Source organism: Xiphophorus maculatus, chromosome 9 (genome assembly GCF_002775205.1).
Source record: "Xiphophorus maculatus strain JP 163 A chromosome 9, X_maculatus-5.0-male, whole genome shotgun sequence".
Taxonomy (NCBI): Eukaryota; Metazoa; Chordata; class Actinopteri; order Cyprinodontiformes; family Poeciliidae; genus Xiphophorus; species Xiphophorus maculatus.
Window position 1 is genome coordinate 10621534 of NC_036451.1, and position 20868 is coordinate 10642401.

General features: G+C 34.6%; 1 protein-coding gene across 2 annotated transcripts in view; it reads left to right on the plus strand.

Annotated features, from left to right (window-relative positions):
• Positions 1–673: 673 nt before the first annotated feature.
• LOC111609786 (adhesion G-protein coupled receptor D2-like) overlaps positions 674–20868 on the plus strand; it is an 80769-nt gene continuing 60574 nt past the window's right edge. For both annotated transcript variants that reach the window (XM_023340250.1, XM_023340251.1), the window contains exons 1-20: positions 674–806; positions 887–923; positions 1400–1424; positions 3403–3627; positions 3760–4374; positions 5759–5956; positions 6482–6546; positions 6862–7152; positions 7257–7368; positions 7492–7638; positions 7927–8029; positions 8316–8427; positions 8977–9032; positions 9463–9589; positions 10494–10597; positions 12437–12539; positions 13554–13707; positions 13935–14068; positions 14483–14598; positions 15895–16015. In XM_023340250.1, the coding sequence (XP_023196018.1) occupies positions 888–923; positions 1400–1424; positions 3403–3627; positions 3760–4374; positions 5759–5956; positions 6482–6546; positions 6862–7152; positions 7257–7368; positions 7492–7638; positions 7927–8029; positions 8316–8427; positions 8977–9032; positions 9463–9589; positions 10494–10597; positions 12437–12539; positions 13554–13707; positions 13935–14068; positions 14483–14598; positions 15895–16015 (2844 nt within the window). In that variant the 5' untranslated portion in view covers positions 674–806; position 887. The remainder of the gene's footprint in view (positions 807–886; positions 924–1399; positions 1425–3402; positions 3628–3759; positions 4375–5758; positions 5957–6481; positions 6547–6861; positions 7153–7256; positions 7369–7491; positions 7639–7926; positions 8030–8315; positions 8428–8976; positions 9033–9462; positions 9590–10493; positions 10598–12436; positions 12540–13553; positions 13708–13934; positions 14069–14482; positions 14599–15894; positions 16016–20868) is intronic.

A 20868-nucleotide genomic window follows, 5' to 3' on the forward strand; every position in this document is an offset into this window, starting at 1 on the left:
TTTACTTTACATATGTAAGGTCATATAACTTTATTTCTAAAATACAATCTGCACTTGGAAGTACAGTTTTTCTTAGGTCATTGATACCTTCATGGTGAAAGGTTAAGGTCAAGCAGGGCCAGCTCTTTCTGTGGTGGGCACCAATGCAAAGTTCAGTCAACACTGGCCACAGGGATGGGAGCAATAAGTTGTGGACCCACAAGCAGAGACTCTATGAAAAGAAACAAAAAGCAAGCCACTTTTGACCAGGAAAAAAAAAATCTAAACAAATTGAAACATTGTAGAAATCTTGAAAAGAAAAAAACAACAACATTCTTTCAGTCTTCAATGATCAAAGAGGAAAGATGTATAATTTTTTAATATGAGCCAGTAATGGTATTAATAGGCCTCTTGAGATTGCAGCAGTATTTTTTTTAAAAATTTGACGATACAGGAAGCATCTTACCACAATTAATTGGCAAAGGTTTGAAAACTAGTCGACACTTTAAAATTTTGCTTTGTTTCTGAAATGTATTTAAAAATATATATTTAAATTACTAGACCCCAACAAGTCCACCCCGGGCCCCCAAATGTCCTTGAACCCTACTTTTACCACCCTTTGCTGCTGGCTCCAGGCTACACCCACTCATCGTCTGCGTAGCCTCATCTGCATCCTCCCTCTGTTAATGCTCCCTGGAGTCGGCAGCACTTCGGCTCTACTTTTGCATGGTTAAGAAGTAAACATACTTCAAAACGGATTGATGGTGCGTTCACAGACACAGCTCGACTTGAAATGAGAAGACGACCAAAAGAGACGAACAAATCAGGTAAAAACAATGCGTTGTGTTTATAGAAATCACTGTTGGATTTGTCGCTTTATTTCCAGCTAACGAAGTATTTGTTGCAGGATGCACTGGTTGTATTTCCCCATTTTATCTCTGCTTGTAAGTAGTCTTTATTTTTTTAACCAGTAGTACGTGTTTCTCTTCTTTTAAAACTATTTGGAATGTGTGTTCCTGGTAAGCGATCTAACAGATGCAAAAAATTTAAAAATATTTTTCTACTCTAGAAGTTAACAGGTTTTATCAGTTAAGATGAAAAACAAATGCACAATTAACAAAAAACAGCGTATTATTTTGTATTAATGTTAGTTTGAAAACCACGTGTGCACTCTATCAATACTCGCCTTGTTAGATTGAACACTTTTATGAGTTTATGGAAATTTTAATGAACCTTAAAAAATATAATTCAAAAAATTAAATGAGAAAATAATACATTTGTTAGGATTTAAAAACAGAACTGGACGGGGAGAACGCAGTTTTTTATTGGACCACTCATTCGTTTTCAGGTTTGAGCTCTTGCCTACTAATTTAACCTAAATTGTTTTCACAGCTGAACTAAACCTGGATTTGTGTTACAGGTTTGCGTTCAAAGCTGGATATTTGGTAAGTTAATTTTCTCTTACAAACAACATAGCTGGAGTGATGTTCTGCTCTGCAGCCCATTTGTCTGTAGTCACATTATGTATTTATTATCACCTTGTTAACACTGCATATTTAGTCTCTTTTCAGCTAAGCTTTTTTATTGGTTTTTATTTCTATTTCCAGTTGTTCTTGTACTGAGTGATTTCATTTTGTGGGATTGTTTCCTTGCTTTTTTGCATCCATTTATTGGATATTTATTTATGTCACTTCTTATTGAAAATTATATGGAGTATTCTTCTACAGTGTCAACCACATTTAGGAGTAGACATCAGTGAATCTCAACTGTGATTGCAGTAACGTAATTTCACCCTGACTTTTTCCAAAAAATTCAACCTTTAATTTGAGAGCTTTTATTCAGTGATTATAAAGTCTCATGTTACAAAAAATAAAAACAGAACTGGTAAGTCATCAGTGGCACATTTGTTGAACAGTTTGGATGTTGCAGTTCCAGGAGGGAAACCTTGGCATACCATTCCCAAGTAGCAGGATGCCTGACATGGGAAACCCAAACTCTACATATCTATACAAAGCTTATTTAAAGGCTAGTCAATATTTTTTTTATGTTAATATTGCACCTCTTGCTTCCAACTAAGTTAATGACAAATGCAGCTCAAATGAAGAGACCACGACAAAATTATCAGTTCTTTGATTTGACTCTTTATAGGTATATGTTTGAGTAAAATGAACATTGTTCTTTCATTCTATAAACTACTGACATGTCTCTGAAATTACAAACAAAAATCTAGCATTTATTTCCAGAAAATGACAAATGGTCAAAATCACGAACAGATATGCAGTGCTTTCAGACCTCAAATAGTGCAAAGAAAACAAGCTTATGTTCATTCATTTAGAAACAACAATACTAATGTTTTAACTCAGGAAAAGGGTTCAGAAATCAATATTTGGTGGAATAACTTTGAGGTTTTCAATGTTTAGTTCAGTGGTCTCTTAGTTTTTTCCAGAGCTGTATCTGGAAAATAACCTTAAATCCACTTCTATGTACAATTTGTGATGCTGTGGGACAATCGCTCTTCCAGAAGGAATCTTGTTAGATCCAGGAGATTTAAAATTTATATCTGCTGAACTAATACAGATCTGGTGACCTAATTCACAGAAATTGTTCCTCAGACACAAAATCCAAATTCTTACATGATCAACACTCAGCTAAATCCTATTAAAAAAACCTCCAGGCAAATCTGCAGGGAGGAAAGCATTAGTTTCAGTGGATGATCTAGAGATCTTTCTATCTGAGCCTATCGGCTGATATGTAGAGAAATAGTGCAGCAATCTAGCATGTACAACAAAATTCATCAGGATATAACTGAACAGGAATTTAGTCCTATGTATTTATTGGAAACTCATGCTTGTGGAAACATGCTCAAACAGAAAACCCAAGTCTTTTGATGTAACAGGTCAGCTTGCGGCTAAAAATCTTAGAAGCATAATCTAGCCTTAGAACTACATGGAAAATGCATTACTTTGTGCTGGAGCAGTGAAGTCTCACATGCTTTAGGCAAGTCAGAGAGGTATTCCTCTCAGTGAGACACCCAGATGTTTTTCAGCACTTACATCATCACTTGGAGAGTGACTCATAGCGAGTGCAACTTATCCACCCTTGTAATGCATGTTTTAGATGTGCACATACAAAAAATAATTAGAGGTCTGGCAGGGGCTGAAGAGTCCATTTACCGTAAAGACTTGGAAAACTCTCATAAGGCTTTTGTAGATGGCTGGAATCCTGAAATGACATCAAATTGTTTAGATCTTCATCCCATCATTTACACAGTAATCTGGTTCATATGGAGAAAAACTTTTATTTGCCAGTGCTCATCCGTCTTAGTGCAGTGACACTCTTGAACTTTTGGGATGTCGCCTATATATTGACTTCCACTTTGGTGGAAGCTTTTCTATCAACTTGTTCTCTCTGCTTTTCAAATAGCACTAAGAGTGAAAAGGAGAAGCCAGCCATATGACGAGTTGTACTACAAGTATATTCACCGTGCCCTGCAATGGAAGGATGCAGAGGAGCAATGCAAGCAGTTATCTGGCAACTTAGCCACTGTCTCCAACCTGGCAGAGTACCAACAGCTAAACAGCTTCTTAAAAAACCAGAATATCTCTCATCATGTGTGGATTGCCAGGAAAATTCTAACACGTCAAAAAAGTAGGTTCATTTTGCTTATTTTGTCAACAAATAAGATGCACAAATGTTCCACATTTTTAGGAGTAAAATGTTGATTTTACGATTAACTTTTATAACTACTTCTTTCTCTCTCTGTTTGGGATGAAATCAAAGACTCTTCCAAGACACTGATTCTGGATTTCTCCAGACGTTCGGACCAGATGCATGCTCACCTTCTGCGCAAGTTTCCCTCCATGAGCTCATTGACTGTTTGCACCCAACTCCACTTCAATCTAAACACCTTTGGAATTTCCACAGTCTTTTCTTATTCCATTAATAACTTCCAACTCCGAGCAAATCTGACCCAGGGAAACCCTGTGCAGTTGGCTCTGCGGACCCACAGCAAACAAGGGCCTTACGTCAACGCTTTCGAACATGACGGCTCCTGGCACTCTGTGTGTGTTTCTTGGAGCCAGGATGACGGAAGCTGGGCCCTGTACGCTCACGGCCACGTGGTTTCAAGGGGGAATGGCATGAATTGTAATAATGACAGCATTAGCCCAGATAGCTTCTTCATTATCGGTCATGGGCAGAACGGCTCTTTTGAGTCAAATGATGCATTCTCAGGGAGAATCACCAATCTGCACATTTGGGATCGGGTTTTGAGCAGCTGTGAAATACTCACCATGGAAAATGAGTGTTCAACCATCTCCTCTGGGCTGGTGTTTAAGTGGAGTGAGCCATTACTGGAAATAGAGGACCAGATGTGGGAGGAAAGCCCGTGTCAAGGTACAGTTTAAATGACAGGAAGAAGACAACGTTTTTGCAAAAATCTAATATCAAGGCTTTAGTCTATGATGAAATTAAGAGGAAAATAACTTGTGTATTTTAACCTAAAGGTAAAAAAAAAATCATCCCTTAAAGTCCAAAGCTTTAGAAAACTATGCAGCTTTTTTTTTTTCTTTTTCTTCACATTAGTTGATTTCACAGTTGAGTTGGGTGTGGTTGCTATGCAGACAAAAAAAAATCTAGTGGACACCAGGCCAAACAGCTTTTGAGCACACACAGCTAAGTAACATTCCATGTAGTAACCCCCACCCATCTGGTACTTTCAAGTGGAAAGACTTGAAATTTGATGTTGACAGACATTTTTCAATCTAATCTAACTGAGATATAACTGTCAATTATACCAACTTCAAGATTTGAAAAGTTCCTAGAAACATTCCTCAATGGACTCACAGCTAACATTGGAGTAAAAGCTGAATACAAGTTCACACCACTCCTTGCAAATTGGTATTTTAAAGGAAATTGTAGCCCATAAAACTGTTTCCTTTTATTTAAAAATGATGTGCTACTTTGTCTTTTTACATCATTAACATGTAAAGTTAATGGGAACTGAAGTCTGTGCATGTAATGGCATAATATGTTAGAAATTTTCTTGGCATGGTTTATTCTCAGATCATGAATACTTTTCCAAAGTGCTTTCCTGACTTATCTACAGTAGCTGTTAATACTGAGAAATATTGTTGTTGTTTTTTTTGTTTAAACCACCAAACTGAGGACTAACAGATAAAAATGAGCAATGATGACTAAGTTGTAGCTGGCAAACTAACTCTAAATGGTTCTTGTAAATGTTTTTTAACTTAGATCATTCTGAGTCCCACCCTTGAAAACAGACTTCTCCCTCTCTGACATCATGGTCCCCAGTGAGCATTAAGTGTCCAAAAGCCTCACTCCCTCTCCTACAACTGAACTTGCAAACATTATAATATACTCACTTTCTTTCTGACTTACATTCCATATTTGTTATTTCTGCTCAATATTTAGACCCCATAATACTTATCAGCCAGGCTCTCTAAAGCAGGTGGTCAAGCAAAATACACAAAGTTATTTTACTTCTGAAACATTGTTATAACACATTTTATAACTTACTGGACTTTTTACACTTCAAAGGCTTTTTTTTTTTTACAAAGGGCCATTTGCATCAATATGAGTAGTACATTTGATCAAATGAAAACTATAAAATATCTGGAAGGTTTGCGCTGTAAAATAAAAGCAAGGGATATTTAGAAACTGTGCATTCCAGATTAGCTTTTAATAAATTGTTATGTAAACACATTTTAAATGTTATTATTTTAACAAAAGCATTAATCCTACCAATTTTCTTTGCTAGGGAAATTTGCTGATTTCACTGTGGATTTATTTAATCCGTTGTTGGATGGGACTTCTTGGCAAAACCAAACTTTCATTGTCAAAGTTTTCCAGAAAAAGATGGTCCATGAAGATTGCAGAGTGTTTAACCCTGTTACAGAGAGCTGTCTCTTAGAGAGCTGCAACTCATACAAGGGAGTTGTCTGTCAATTAAAGAAGGGTACGTTTTTATTTTTTGGTCTGTTCTAATGAAAACCTGTCATGATGTCTTACGTTGGATATTTTATGTAATATTTAACTATACTATATCTGACCGTACACATGTAATTATAAAGCATAAAAAAGGCACTAAGGCTGATCATAATCAGCATCTCATATCAGGGCAATGTCCAGAGAGTAAAAATCTTTTGAACACACAATTTAATACCACAAGTGACTGTATTGGGCTAGCATGAAGTTGCAAATTTCATTTGTGATGTCATTTAGAAATTTCAGTTCCAAGCATGTGTAGCAAGTACATTGAAGTAAAAAAGTGATTAAAAATAGTTTTTTGTGGTACTCCTCATGGGAGTTTGGCAGGGATAAAATCAAAAGTGCTGAAAGAATAATAATTACTAATTAGAACTGAAAACTAAAACTGTTTATAATCCAAACTTTAGTTTAAATAACTTGCCACGCAGGTTTTGTCTGTCAAATTTATTGTATCAGTTCATCTGACTACACTTTATTGTCTATACCTTTGCAGCAAAGCCCAGTTTGCCAAAGTCTCCTTTTTTCAATAAATTGAGCAAATATCCAAACATCACACAGGTAAGTTGTGACATCTAGTTGTCTTTGGGAAAAGTATATCATGTAATTTAATCCTCATAAGCTTAGAAATGTGTAAGTATACTGAAAGAAACCTTAAAAGCAAAGCTACTACATTAAAAACCTAGTCTGTGTACATCAGATATGATATTTTTATTTCAGACTTATAATTTTGACATAGGAGTTTGTTTTTTTTTATTTGTGAAGCACTTCCTAATTTTATTTCCACAAAGGTGTTGTTTTGGATTTATATAATTGGTGTATATCATTTAGTCAATTTAATGTGGTTCAGAGCTGTTTGTCTGTCTGTGTCTCTAGGTAATGGAGGAGCTAAGCATCAACACCTCCCAAAACAGAGATTTGACCTCCCTGCAGCAGCTGACTCAGGCGGCTGTGCATACAATAGAGGCTGATGGCCATCACCCCTTAACCTCAATTGACATCCTCCACTTCGCTCAGTTGATTGATGGCATTGCAGCCAGCACCCACTCTGCAAGAACCAATTCAGCAGAGGTCATGATGTCCATTGCTACAAACTATTTAAAGCTAGCAAATGTGATGCTTGAGCCGCAAACGGCTACGCAGTGGGTTGGTCGGACTGAGGATGGGGTGAGATATTATATTTTGTTTGTGTAACAGTAGTTGTTCATCAAATTTTCTACCTATAGAACCCCTTCCTATATTAATTGTGATTTTTTTAAAACTATTTGCAGGTCAACACTGGACCATTTACAATTATCAAGAGCATTGATAGTCTCACTGAAGCTCTTGCAGACACACTGTCTGTGCAGCGAAGGGGCTTCTCTTTCTCTACTAAAAACATAGGTGATGTATTGTTTTGAATTATTCTTCACATCTCAGAGTTTGCATCTTCATACATGTAACATAAACCATTAGTTGTATAAAATAACAGAAGCTGTGCACATATTATGCTTCCTGTGCTATCAGATGTGTACCTGAAGTGGCAAAAACTTTCTCCCGAGAGCAACAGTCAGGTCTTCAAGCCATCTGCAGTCTCCTCTCACAGGCCCAGAGGAGGTAGTCATGATGAGCTGATTATCCCAGAGTCTGAACTACAGCGGTTACGTAAATTAGGTAGGAATGAAATATTGTCATTCACAACTTATGTCTTTGCACCATGAAAATTAATGTCTAGATTTTAATATTTGAAACTCAGCCATCGACAAAAATTATACATTTAAATGGTAACACAAGCCACTATTTTAGGTAGACATTTTTAACATGTAGGAGGCCCAACTTGTTAAAAGATACTTTCAGTTTTTTGGGGTTTTTGTTGCCGATTCATTGCCACTTTCTATTCTTTTGGTTGTCACTAATCTATGATGGATTACACATTAAGCTGTTCTTTCTCTGTGAAAACAGGATGTAAAGAAGTGATGCTTATTCATACCCACTACAGCCACCTCAGTGAGGTTGTGTCTGCAGCAGAGAAATCTACAGAGACTCAGCTAAACACAACAGAGAGGTTAGATACCATAGCTCCATTGATGTTATTCCGAAATAAAAACGGTACATCTGAACTCGCCTCAACAATTTATTCTTATCTCATATTTCTAATGAACATCTTCTGTTGTTTAATTTCATCAAGCAAAAGTACCAGAACTGTAGAAATATTATCAATTTTCTTTGCATCAAAACTGATGCTTCTACATTAGTCATCTGTACAACGATCTGTCCTTCAAATAAATGAAGCCAGTAGATTATTTTAAAGTAAGATTTATGTTAGTGATAACTGTTCTTTGTCTTTCTAGTACTCTTCCAGGCAAACTAACCTCTGCTGTCATATCGGCGACTGTCCGAGATGTCTTGAAGGGCCAAACCGTCCCTGTGGCTGTCCAGTACACCCTTTCATCTTCACAAGTGGTACAGGATGTTGTTCATGGTGCCTCATAGTGTAAAATAATCTAAACAATTACATGTACTCATTCTATTATTGAAGTTACTATTCAAAGATTTGTGGTTTTTTAAAAATATTTAGTTCCAACCAAAAGTGGCACTTCTGCTAATGATATAATTTTAACAAAAATTGTAAAATTTATTTCTAAACAACAAAATAAGGATTCATTTCCCTGAGGGAAAGAGTCCAAAATGAAAGACGAATAATACATTTGAATGAAAACATTGTCCTCTTACATACAAGAAGGGCATTGATTTTCTTGAAATAGTAGCATAGAATGGTTTGAGAAGATGCATGTGAAATTCTAGAAAACTCAATGTCGACCTCAATGATTACAGCCTGCTAATGGATTACATTCAAAGCTTTTGTCGTGGTGCATTTAAGGGAACATGCTGGAATCCTCATGGTAGGATGCTGAGAGATTTGTTGGTATTTAGCTTGGTTATTACAATATTTTGACACTTTGCTATTGGAAGAGATGGCAAATTAACACAAATCTATCTTTTTGTTTCTAGACAAAGTATTCCCAGAGAGTTCCTCCTGTTTGCGCATTTTGGAATTTCAGCCTGCTGTAAGTTTGACCAACAGCAGATCCACTTTAATAGACATGGCACATTTTTCTATCAATATGATCTCAATGAAATTAATAAATGGCAAGATTGGGGTCTAAACATTGTTTTTTAAAAAAAACATATTTTATATGATCAGACTTAAATAGTTTATTCCAAAAAGCATAGCGAATCAAAGTGTATTGCCATCTTAGTATTATATACCTTTACAACACACAGATATATGCAAACAAATGTCTCCAGTAACCACTGGACAAGAGACGGAGTACACCACACAGGGCAACACATGGGCAGAAATGACAAATATACTGTAGATGCACACACTCACCCCGGAGGACAAAAGCCAGAGTACCTTGTGATAACCCATTCATGCATGGGGAGAACTAATGAACATTTATGTTTGTGTCAATGCCTTTGTGCTCTATTATCTAGGCATAGTCACGGGAGTGGCTGGTCCAGTGATGGCTGCTCCGTGATCTCTGTTGGCTCTAGTGATACTTCATGTCTGTGTAACCACACAACCAACTTTGCAGTCCTGATGAATTACTTGGAATCTAAGGTAACAGCACATTTATTGACAGGAGGTAAATATCTGCTCCTATATGTGAAACGCCCACAGCTTAAACTAGAGAACCAAAGACAGACATTTTACTGTTATATTAAAAACATCCAGTCTGACCTGCCTTACAGTGAATTCCATGACGTTAATACTTGGTAGTTTCTATTGAAGCATGGGACAAGGTTTGAAGTCTAGATATACACTCATAGAAACTCTATATTATTTGAAGAGAACACTAAAAAAAAAAACAGGTGACCCAAAATAAGTGAGTTAATTTGTTACAAGTAATCAAATTAAGTTTATTCAAGCAAATATATATGGTGTATTAAGTTGTCTGGTTAAACAAATGTAAATAAATTAAGTTTAACTAACTTAATTTGATTACATGTAACAAATTAACAAAATTTTTTAAATTGGAGCTCCATTCTCCTTTTTTCAGTGAAAGCTTAGATGTTTAGATGTAAAACCCAGCAAACAATTTATGAGGTGACTATAAACGCCCATAGGCCATAATTAATTTTAACTCTTGTTTAGTGAAGTTAAAGAGCTTTTAAACTTTTATTGAAGATGGATATCAGTATAAATGTAAAAATAATCAAGATTTGTGGCAGATATTATGGGTTGTAGTCTCACACACAATAAGTAGTTGAAGGCGTGAAATTGATTTTTATAGTTAAAATATGCTTTATCTTAGACATTACACATGAGAAAACATTGAATAGAGTCTTCACAATCTTCAGTTCTAATGTCTTTTCATGTGAAGATCATTGTTAGTGAAAGGTAAAATAGAGCAACATAAAATTTTAGGATTTACCATATGATTTACCAACCAAATCTCCATATTAGAAAAGATTTTCCACTCTCATTTTCTCTTTTCCATTACCACGTGTGTCCTCTGTTTCAGTGGAGTCCTGAAGAAGAGCTTATTTTGACCAAGCTTACGTTCATCGGCTGTGGGGCATCTCTCTGCGCACTGGTGGTGACCTTGATGCTCTTCACTGTCCTGGAGTGAGTAGCTGTTTAACGTTCCTGTTCTATTCACCGTTGATGCAAATAATTAGCCTCTGTGCTGTCACTGCCAACAAACTTTGAGCTGGTTTGATTTGCGTTAAACTCAAGAATTAACTTCTTTTCCGACAACATTCATTCTATGGGTATTTGTTGCCAAGTGTTGGTTGAATATTTTAATTTAGATTATTTCTGATAATAAAATGGATGCTTATGTTATTAGTTCATCTTACTCCTATTAGAAAAATGTGTTGATTCACACTCCAGAATAAGGTCCTTAAATGAACTGAAATTACTAAAAATACACACATTCATCTGGCATGGGATGAAATATTGGGAGTTTGGCCACTCCCCTTCTGTCCCACAGGCTTTTATCAGTATTGACTTCTGCTAATGCTGTAATTGCTGTTGTCTACATGTGAGTCCTCTCCGAAGTTTTATGGTTTAATCCCACAGCTGGCAATTAACATAATAGTCACATAGGGATCTCAATCAGCAGAAGAGATGCTGCCCTGACAATTTATAAATGTTCTTAAAGCAAAGAGGACAGCAGTTCATTTCACACATTCTGCTGTATGATCTTCATTTAACTCATCCCACTCCAAAGATTAAACACTGACTGGAAAGGTGGAGATTTGCTTAGAGACTGTAAAATTTATTTGGTGTGAAGCACCAATGCTGACTTTTGCCTAAATGGTTTAAATAATTGAGCTTTAATGGAAGTTTTAGTACTGCTGCACTGCTGCAGCACATTAATAAAGAGAAGCATAAAGCTGTGTCAGCTTGTTGTGGTTTAATACTTTGGTGAAAAGAGTAATTATATTATTCTGTTGTGTCTAAAATGACACATCCTTAATTTCTTTTAGGATGTGTTAAGCGGGAACAAAACAATTATTATTGTTACCCACTTAAATGAGTTTTATTTAATCTGACAATGGATTCTGTTCTCAATAAAAAATTTTCTTATTGCCGTTAAACAATTGTATTTTTCTGGAAAACAAAATAGGAAACTAAAGTTTTTATTTACTTTTCCCTTATTTCCAGTTAAATCTCAGCAAGTTGAAGGAATCATGTAGCAAATTTATAGAATTAGATCAGCTGTGATTAGAGGTGGTATATAATACACACATGCATAAAACAGTTGAATTAATTTAACTGAATTAACATTTTGTCCGCTGTTTTTAAAACTCAATTGTCACATCCTGTTTCTTTAACTTAGCAATGAAAGTAAAAGTAATCTTACACGTGGAAAAATGTATTCTTGATCTCACTAAGTGAGATTGATGTTGATTTTCTTTTTTTACATATTAGTCACACTGAGCTTTTTCAGTGTATCCAAGGAAATAGTGACAATCATTTGGCATTTATCATTTAATTTACTTAGCTACTTCAAGATAGTTTTTGTTGAAAACTTCAGTCATAGTTATCTTCCATTTGGGTTCAACAACACCTTTTCCTCAGGAGGATTATCAGGCAGAATTAATGAAAAATGGACACGAAATTTAGATTTGGGAACTTGTCTTTTATAGTCAAAGTCATAGATTTAAATTTTATAGTTTCTGTTATAGTTTGTCTTTTCTTCCTTTAACTTCAACCCGTTAACATAAATCTATGTTTTGTATTGTCAATACGTTTATTTTGTACTTTTATGGGTAATTGATTTAAGTTTGCAATAATTATCTCTGCTGTCCTTTAATACATCTCATAAGGATCTATAGAGAGACCAAATGAAGAAAAACCTAAACTTTCATTTGAATTCAAACATTTTATCAGCACTCATGATGTGATTCAGTTTCGCTAAACATTTTTCCTTTAAAATGTCCCTTTCTGTGTTTATAGCATCCCTAAATCAGACAGGACCTCCATCCATAAAAACCTGTTTATAGCTCTGATCTGTGCCCAGGTGATTCTGCTCTGCAGTGGCTCCGCCATACACAGCAAGGTACCGTACAGGCAGTAAACAAATCTTCTTTATTTATCAGTCTGTGTGAGTAATGTTGTCGCTCTTAGGGACAGATTATGGACAAATGTGAATCAAATAAGATAGTATAAGTTTGCTAGTGGGAAAATATGGCGTTAAACAGCAGCTTTGTGCTGGTTACATACATGTTTTTAATTTTACTCCTGCATGACATACAAATTATAGTAATAACAAAAAAATATTAAACTCATAATTATTAGAATGTCTAATTAACCAAATAGCCTACTATAAATTGTTTTGCTGCTATTTGAGGTTGAATATGTAAAAACAAATGGAAAACAAATAATTTTGGCAGATGATGATAAGTGACCATAAAAGCTGTACCAATCAGCTAGAAGGCCCAGCCTCTGGTGGTTAGTAAGATGGCTTGATGCTTGTTGGTTATTTTAGTATTAATAAGGTTTTCCATAACAAGGCCTGAAATAATACAACATAGTTAACTTGTTTGGATGTTCAGTGTGTGTCATAATTCTATTGCAATTTATTTGTTTTCCAGCATCTTTAATTTGTGGAAGCTGTATTTAGAGGTGAAACCAGAAGTTGTCATGCACTAATTGTAAAGATACATACACGTTTTTTCTCACTGTCTGAAGTTAAATCAGATCAGAATGACTGCCATCGCTTTAAACATTGAGGGGAATGCCCAGATGGTGATGTCATGTCTTTGGAAACTTCTGATTGGAGTTTGGTCTAATACAATTTCAGACAGTGAGGAAAAAATGTGTATGTGTCTTACTAATAGGTGTCTGAAAATGTCCTTTTCAAACTCTATATAACAATTATGACAGTATTTTGATCAGCTATATTAGTACATATCATATCAATCATTTTTAATTATTTTATTAATGAACCTTTTATGAGACTTCTTTGCAATCATTAATTGCAAAGTGAAATGAAGGTCACTACATACCTTCACTTTGAAATGTAAACCAAAATGTTGCAATTTCTCTGTTTGTGATTTTTGTATAATTGTAGGTGGCATGCACACTTGTTGCTGCGCTGCTCCATCTTTTCTTCATGGCAGCATTCAGTTGGATGCTGGTTGAAGGACTGCTGCTCTGGAGCAAAGTAGTTGCAGTCAACCTCAGCGAGGATCATCATATGAAGTATTACTATCTCATCGGTTGGGGTATGGTGGTTTTGTCTATATGTCTTGTCACTGAAAAAGCAAAGCAGGTCTGGTGCCTAAATATCTTAGACATTAAGCAGATATTCATTAAAATTTAAGTAAATCTTTTATAAATAAAAAGACTTGAGTGCCACAAATGTTTGTAATCTCCATGTATTTCCTGTTTAAAAAAAAGAAATCAAACTACTTAATCTCAAGTAAATTAATTTTTATCCTAATATTACCAGGTCTTCCTGTGCTGATCGTCACCATCACTCTTGCATCAGCCTCAGGCAAATACTCAGCTGATGACTACTGTTGGCTCAGTGTCCAAAATGGCATCATCTGGGGATTTGTTGGTCCGGTCATCTTCATCATAATGGTCAGAAATTTATTTATTTACTTTAAGTTGTTGATTGTGCTATTTTCACTGTTAAAGTGCTAAATAAAACGAACATTCAACTTTTGTGTATCTGGAAATCCAACAGTTACTGCGATCTAAATGTTGGTCTCTTCCTTTGAAATTATTTTTTTAGAAAAGAAAAACAGTTTGATTTTGTTCTGCAGTTTGATCATTAATTATAAAGTATTTTGACTTTTTTCCACTTTTTCCCTTCAAGTTAACATATGTAGCTTGAATTATAATATTTTTTAAAGGTGAAATCACATTATTAGACAAGAAAATCTGTAATAATTTATTTGCACAGGGCATTTTAACAGAAAGACATATAGCAAAATAAGAGTCATTATCTGACTTTTTTCTGTTCTATTTTCATTTGTTTAAATATATTTCCAGGTCAATATCTTGGTTCTGACCAGGGTGGTAATCATCACCGTCTCTACAGCAAAGAGAAGGTCCATCATGCTCGCCTTGGGCATGAGTCCTGCTGAGCAAGCCTATGAGCAGATCAGGTAGTGGCCACTAGGAGGCACCATTTGTCCTCTTTTAAAAATGAATGTGTCAGGGATGCTAGGCGAAAGCTGTAGTCACAAGTTGAATCCAAATGTATTTTCTTTTTATCAACCTGCCAAAATATATATTTTAAGTAGCCTTGCATTAAGGCTATATATTTTTTAAAATATTTAAATTACTTCAAGTTTTGACTGTCTTAATATGTTGTAATTTCATGTAGCATTTATAATTGAAATTCCTATAATTCCTTAGTGTTTGTCCTGCTTTTATTGGGTGTTGATGTCCTTTAAGGTCTGTAAGACTTTTTGGTTTATAACAGTGTACCGTATCACTCTTTTTTTAATTTGATTCAGAGACAGTATGAAGTGTATCATTGCTCTAATAAGAGTTAATCTTTTGCATGCAACATACCCTGCCTCCATACGCGATTAGTGTTAAAATCTGATGGTAATACAAATAAACTGTGTATTTATGTGAATGTTTTTATTTGCGGGTCCACTGAGGAGCACAGTAGATGCACTGTGAGAGTTTTCAATGCAGGCCTTGAACTGTGTCGCACCTCTGGGCGGCAGCCGGCGTGGAAAGTCAAACACATTGGCTCACAGAATAAACCAGTTCTAGGTGCATGTCATTTCACAAACACACAAATGCACAGACAGCTGTTGTGGTTTGGCAGTCACCTGAGTGGGAAGCTAATTTGACTCTAAACAGAATTAAGTCACATTGAGGGTGGGAAGTTGTCACCACATCAGCTTTCCTGCCCACATGGTTTTGTGTATGGAAGAAGCAGCCTGCCGGAGCTGCTGGATTTTCTTCTAAAAGGAGTTCAAAATCTAAGGGTGGTTATTATGCAAGCTGGAAGAAGTGGAAGTAAAGCTTAATATAAACAGAAAGGAATCAGAATAGTTGAATTATTTTTTGTACTTTTTGTTTGGGTCTAAAAATTATTTATCCATTTCAGATCAAACTTATTTTACATGTTCCAATATCCGTTCATAAAATTCAGAGATGTTTTTTTTTCAAGCATGTTTCTTCCTGTGCATATTTGAAGTTTTTCCTCACATTAGCATTGCATGATAATGCAAGTCTTTGGTTTTGTCCAGGGAAGAGTTGCTGTCCAAATGAAATATTCCTTGACTTAAAAAAAAAGTTAAATAATATTGACCTGAATTGGAAATTAAATAAAATTGACTGTTAGAACTTAATCAGGTGTTGCTTATGTTTCTTAGCTCAGAATCACATGCGAGTGGTTTGATTTCCTTACTTGATTTATTCTTGTATTCATGTGAGTGCAGGGCTGCAGTGAAAGCGGTGTTGGTGTTGCTGCCAATCCTTGGACTGACATGGCTCTTTGGTGTTTTGGTACCATTTTCCATCGTCATGGCCTACCTCTTCATTCTTCTCAATTCCCTACAGGTAAGCATACACACTCATGTATGTTATTAGAACAGATATTGAAGACTAAAAAATTTGATATTACAAAAAAGAAATACTTCACATCCCAAGGTTTTGCACTTAATTTTTACTAACAAAAATAGGTTAAAGTCTCCATGAATGCATAAACAAGTTTAATGGTCCCACAGTCATGCACATTCATGCATGTTTTGATTTTATTTATTTATTTATTTTTATTTTTTTTTACATGGGATAGATTCCTTTTATGACTGTACAAGGTCTCTGGACCAGATATAAAAAGCACAAATCAATGCAAAAGCTAAATAGACTGCACAATCTATTTAGAAAATTGATGTGGTATCAATGGTAAAATATAAAAAGAAGAAAACAATATATTGGATGGATTTTAAGATTAATTTCTAATGAAAAGAAAACCAAAGAACAAGATTCTCTGAAAATTCCTTTCATTTACTCGTCAGCTAGAACATTAAAGTATCAGTTTAGTTTCTCATTTGCTGCCAGTGCAATTCTCTGCTGAGGAACGTTTTATTCTGACATAAATATAGCTTTAACATGTGCTGCTTAAACACTGCACTTTCCAAGTACGCTGACATTACACAAACTTATCAATCCAAGTGACTTTGATGGTTCTCACAGGAAATGTTCACAAATATGCAGGTATTTCATATACAGAAGAACACCTCTATAGCTCGAGTAATAATTAAAGCTTATATAGCTATTTCTTCAAATGTCTAAGCTTAAAAAAGCTTTACACACATATCAAAACTGTAAATATTATTGCAATATATTGATCTTTTTCCATGGTTGCTTAAAGTCGCCTTAGCACATGAAATTGTCATGTTTTATTTCACTTAACAAAAGGATTTTAAAAACTTGAGATAGTGTAACATTGTGCTTCTAACATGTTGTTAATCAGGCTTTAAATATTATTTATATATATATATATATATATATATATATATATATATATATATATATATATATATATATATATATATATATATATATATACACTGCTCAAAAAATAAAGGGAACACTTAAACAAGTGTTTCACACTTAAAGTGTTCCCTTTATTTTTTTGAGCAGTATATATATATATATATATATTTGCAATTCTGTACTTTTCTTCTGGTTCACTGCAGTAGTTGGGAAAACCTGCTCAAAAATGTGTCGAGAGCTAAAAAAATATTTTCAGACCACTAAATGTTTTTAATTCACAATTTACATAAAAAAAAACAAAAATATTAAGCTGATCATTTTACCTTGCGTTGTCTTTATAGAATCACAATGGACATTAAATAAAATAAATAAATGGAAATTTAAAAAATATATTTTTTAAACTAGCACTTTATCTGTAGCTCTCATTAGTAATAAATAATTTGAAGCAACTGATCTATGCACAGTTTGTCATACATTTTAATTCACAATTAGGTCAGTACTTTTTAAAGCATAGAAATTATAACAGAAGTTAGCAGCACTGTGTTGCTTCTTGGTCTTAATTGGAATTAGGCCCCTGAATGAATTTCTGCTTAGGGCCTTAATCAGCCTTGCTCTGAGTTTGACCAAGAATGCCCATCTGTACTAATTCCAGTTTTATCTGTTTCCCTCACTTAAAACTACATTCTGATTACAAAGGTTGCATATATCACATTAGGCAGATTTGAATTGCCTATAGTGATTTGTAATAATGTAATATGTCATAAGAAGTAGTTGTTCTAAGTTTTTTCTTATGTAAAGCCTTTAAAACAACCATCTGTTACTATTAGCTGGAAAAAGGCAAAGGTCGTAAATAACATCACAGTTTAAGCAATTTAAACAATATTTTGTTCATAAATCAGAAACAAAAAGGTTTTCTATTAAACTTAGAAATTCTGCAGTTCTCATATGAAGAGGATACGAAATATATCAAGGTGTTTTTACTTGTCATTGACAAATATAAAGTAAAAAGGGGAAAAGGTTGCTGTCTACGTGTTAAAAGGCGAATTACTTTAAAATGAAAATTGCACTCTAATTGTTCATTTTATTTTATTTTCTGCTTTTTGTATTCAAAGCTCAGTATTATTGTTCTTTAGTTCACATTGTCAAAACCCCTTTTTTTTTAAAAAAAAAAAATTGTGGATACTCTACTGTTTTTGCTGTTTTATATTTTTTGTTTGACATTTTATACACACACATTAATGTTCAAATATGCACCTATTCTTTAATAAGAAAGATACCTGTTTGGATCATGATTTTCTGCTTTTAAGAGTTATTTTCTACTTTCCTTCCAAACGGAAAGCCTGAAACATATTTTGTAATACTTTCTCTGTAGCAGACCAGACTGGATTCGGCCCTTCCCCCCCACTTCTCTGCATCTGCTTTTGCAAGTCGTAGTTATCTTTTAATCAGCTGCATCTTTAATTGAGCTGTATATTTAACCGGAAAATCAATAGAGGACTTAGCTCTACTCTAATCATTAAGTCAGATCCTTTGCTTACCATAAATAGTTTTTGTTTCCCCTCTCATATCTAATTATATTTTTTCCATGTCGACAGTAATTAACACAGAGGGGTTTACTTTGCTCTTGTTGTAGGACTGCACTGTTTAACATTTTAATGTGTGATATGGATTACTGTTATGTGTTTACAGTACACATAACAGTGTACACTAACTGGCTCTGTCTGTTCAGCTTTTCATTTCTGAATCCTACATTCTGTTTTTCTTTGCCTGCTTCTTTTTCTAAATTTCGTGGATCTCTTAAGTTTTCTCTTTTTGACGATGCAGTATGACCTTGGTCATTAAGTAAAAGACACCAAAATTTATTGATTACACTTTTAATCAGTGACTTGAACAAAAGTGACTAAGCTTGTTTGTTTTTCTTGTATAAAGACAAAAATTCTATTTTCTATGGCAGTTTGTTATATTAATTCAAGGACACTTTTAATGAATCAATGAATTTTTCTCTGATAAAAGCAAATAAAAATGGAAAAAGTTAAAACATTTCTTGCTGGAAATGTTAAATTTTCAGAAAACACCCTATTCTGAAGGATAAATATCCAAGTGGTCATAAGGAAAAGTTCTTGAGCTTTTACATTTTGGTAAACCACTGACAAATAAACCTAATTTTAACAACTGTACAGGCATGTTCGAACTCCAAACTCAACCATATTTAATGTTGTGCAGGTGATTTTGGTAATGTTATTCAAGTGGCTTTTATGCCAGAACTGTATCAATGAGTGAGAGCAGATTTAAGCAGTTTTCTCACATGGGGCTTAAATAATATCCAAGGTGAAACTAAGACCCCTTATGTATTATAATCTGGCTTCTGAAACATCTCACTACATTTATACAAAATATAGATGGGAGGTTTACAACTTTAGGTTTCACTTCAAACTAACTAGCCTTGAATGGATTGGAGTCAGAAAACTCAAATCCAAGTTCAGCAGGAGTTGAGACTCTGCAGCCACTCTCCATGTGCAGGGTAGCACCTGCTCTGTGTCTGGAATAGAGGAAACACATTGCTCTTATTATTTCTTATTGGCTATAACGGTAATCTAAAAATATTAAATAGGTTGAGTGAAGTCATCTGTACAGTTCCTTGCAAAAGTTCACTTATATCACATTATAGCCAAAAATTCCAACATATCCTGTAGGGATTTTATGTGTTAAATAAAAAGTATGCATGATTGCAAGCTGAAAGGAAAATGATGCATGGTTTCATGGCCGTCACAATAATTATGTGTGACGAGGACTTGTCCTCCTCCCAGTTTAAAAATATAAATTTTTCTTGTGGAACATTTTATCTTTCATGTATTCTTTATAGAACTAAATCTAGTTCTATAAACAAGACGAGACTTTAAAGAAAACACAATGCCATTGTAGGCTAGGAAAAGCCTAATTTGTACTGATAAAGGTGGTTGGAAAGACATAGATTGCAGAATATGTTTAAGTTGCAATTTATTGATGGTATCCCTATTAGTGGTTGTGTTGTTACAAGTATGGCCAGTTGCTACGTCATGTCTGAAAATCTATGGCTGCAGAATGCGCCTGAGTTATGATTTCTCTTTTTTTTTTCTTTCTCAACTCTCAGGAAGCTGGTTCAGCATTTAATGTTTTTACCTCAGCTTGGCAAATTTCATCATCCGTCCTCATGTTTATGTGAGAATTTAGTTAATACCATTCACACACATTATTAAATTGATATAACCATAAGACTGGGACAGGCAAATTTCTGTCAGACAAGTGATAAAACTAGCAAACCCATAAATTGGTAAGAAATTTTAAGTGTGTTTTTTTTTTTAATTATTTGCAGCTGTTATATTGTCAATGGGCCCAGCACAAGTAACATAATGCTTAAGCAGCAAGCTTTTACTATGAAATCAATAAAACAGATAATGTTGACAAGCCTTTTCTCATAGCTCTCCCTGATGCAGCTCACTCATCTGACCCACTACAATCCTTACAACTACAAACTATCTCCACTGTTGTTATTGCCTGAACACATTATAGTGAAAAAATCACAGCTGACCTGGCATTAATGCACTTTTGCCTTTCTGAACTTGTAGAAAGTACGATTAAATTTTGCTTCAATTTTATGTCCAGAATTGAGGTTCTGCTTAAGTGGAAGAACCACTCCTGTGATCATCATGATGTTTTATTTTATTTGTTCTATTTCTTTGTTTTTATTTAATTCCAGCAATCAAATGTTTGCCATATTACGTTGCAACTAGAATCTACTGTTGTCTTTTAAGGTGCAGGACTGGTACCTTTATTGACCCATGGAGTAACATTCTCAAATCAGACAACCCAGAATAGATGCACCAATCTCCAGCTTCTTTAACCGTTCACCTGCAGATGTCGATTTTGTCAAATTC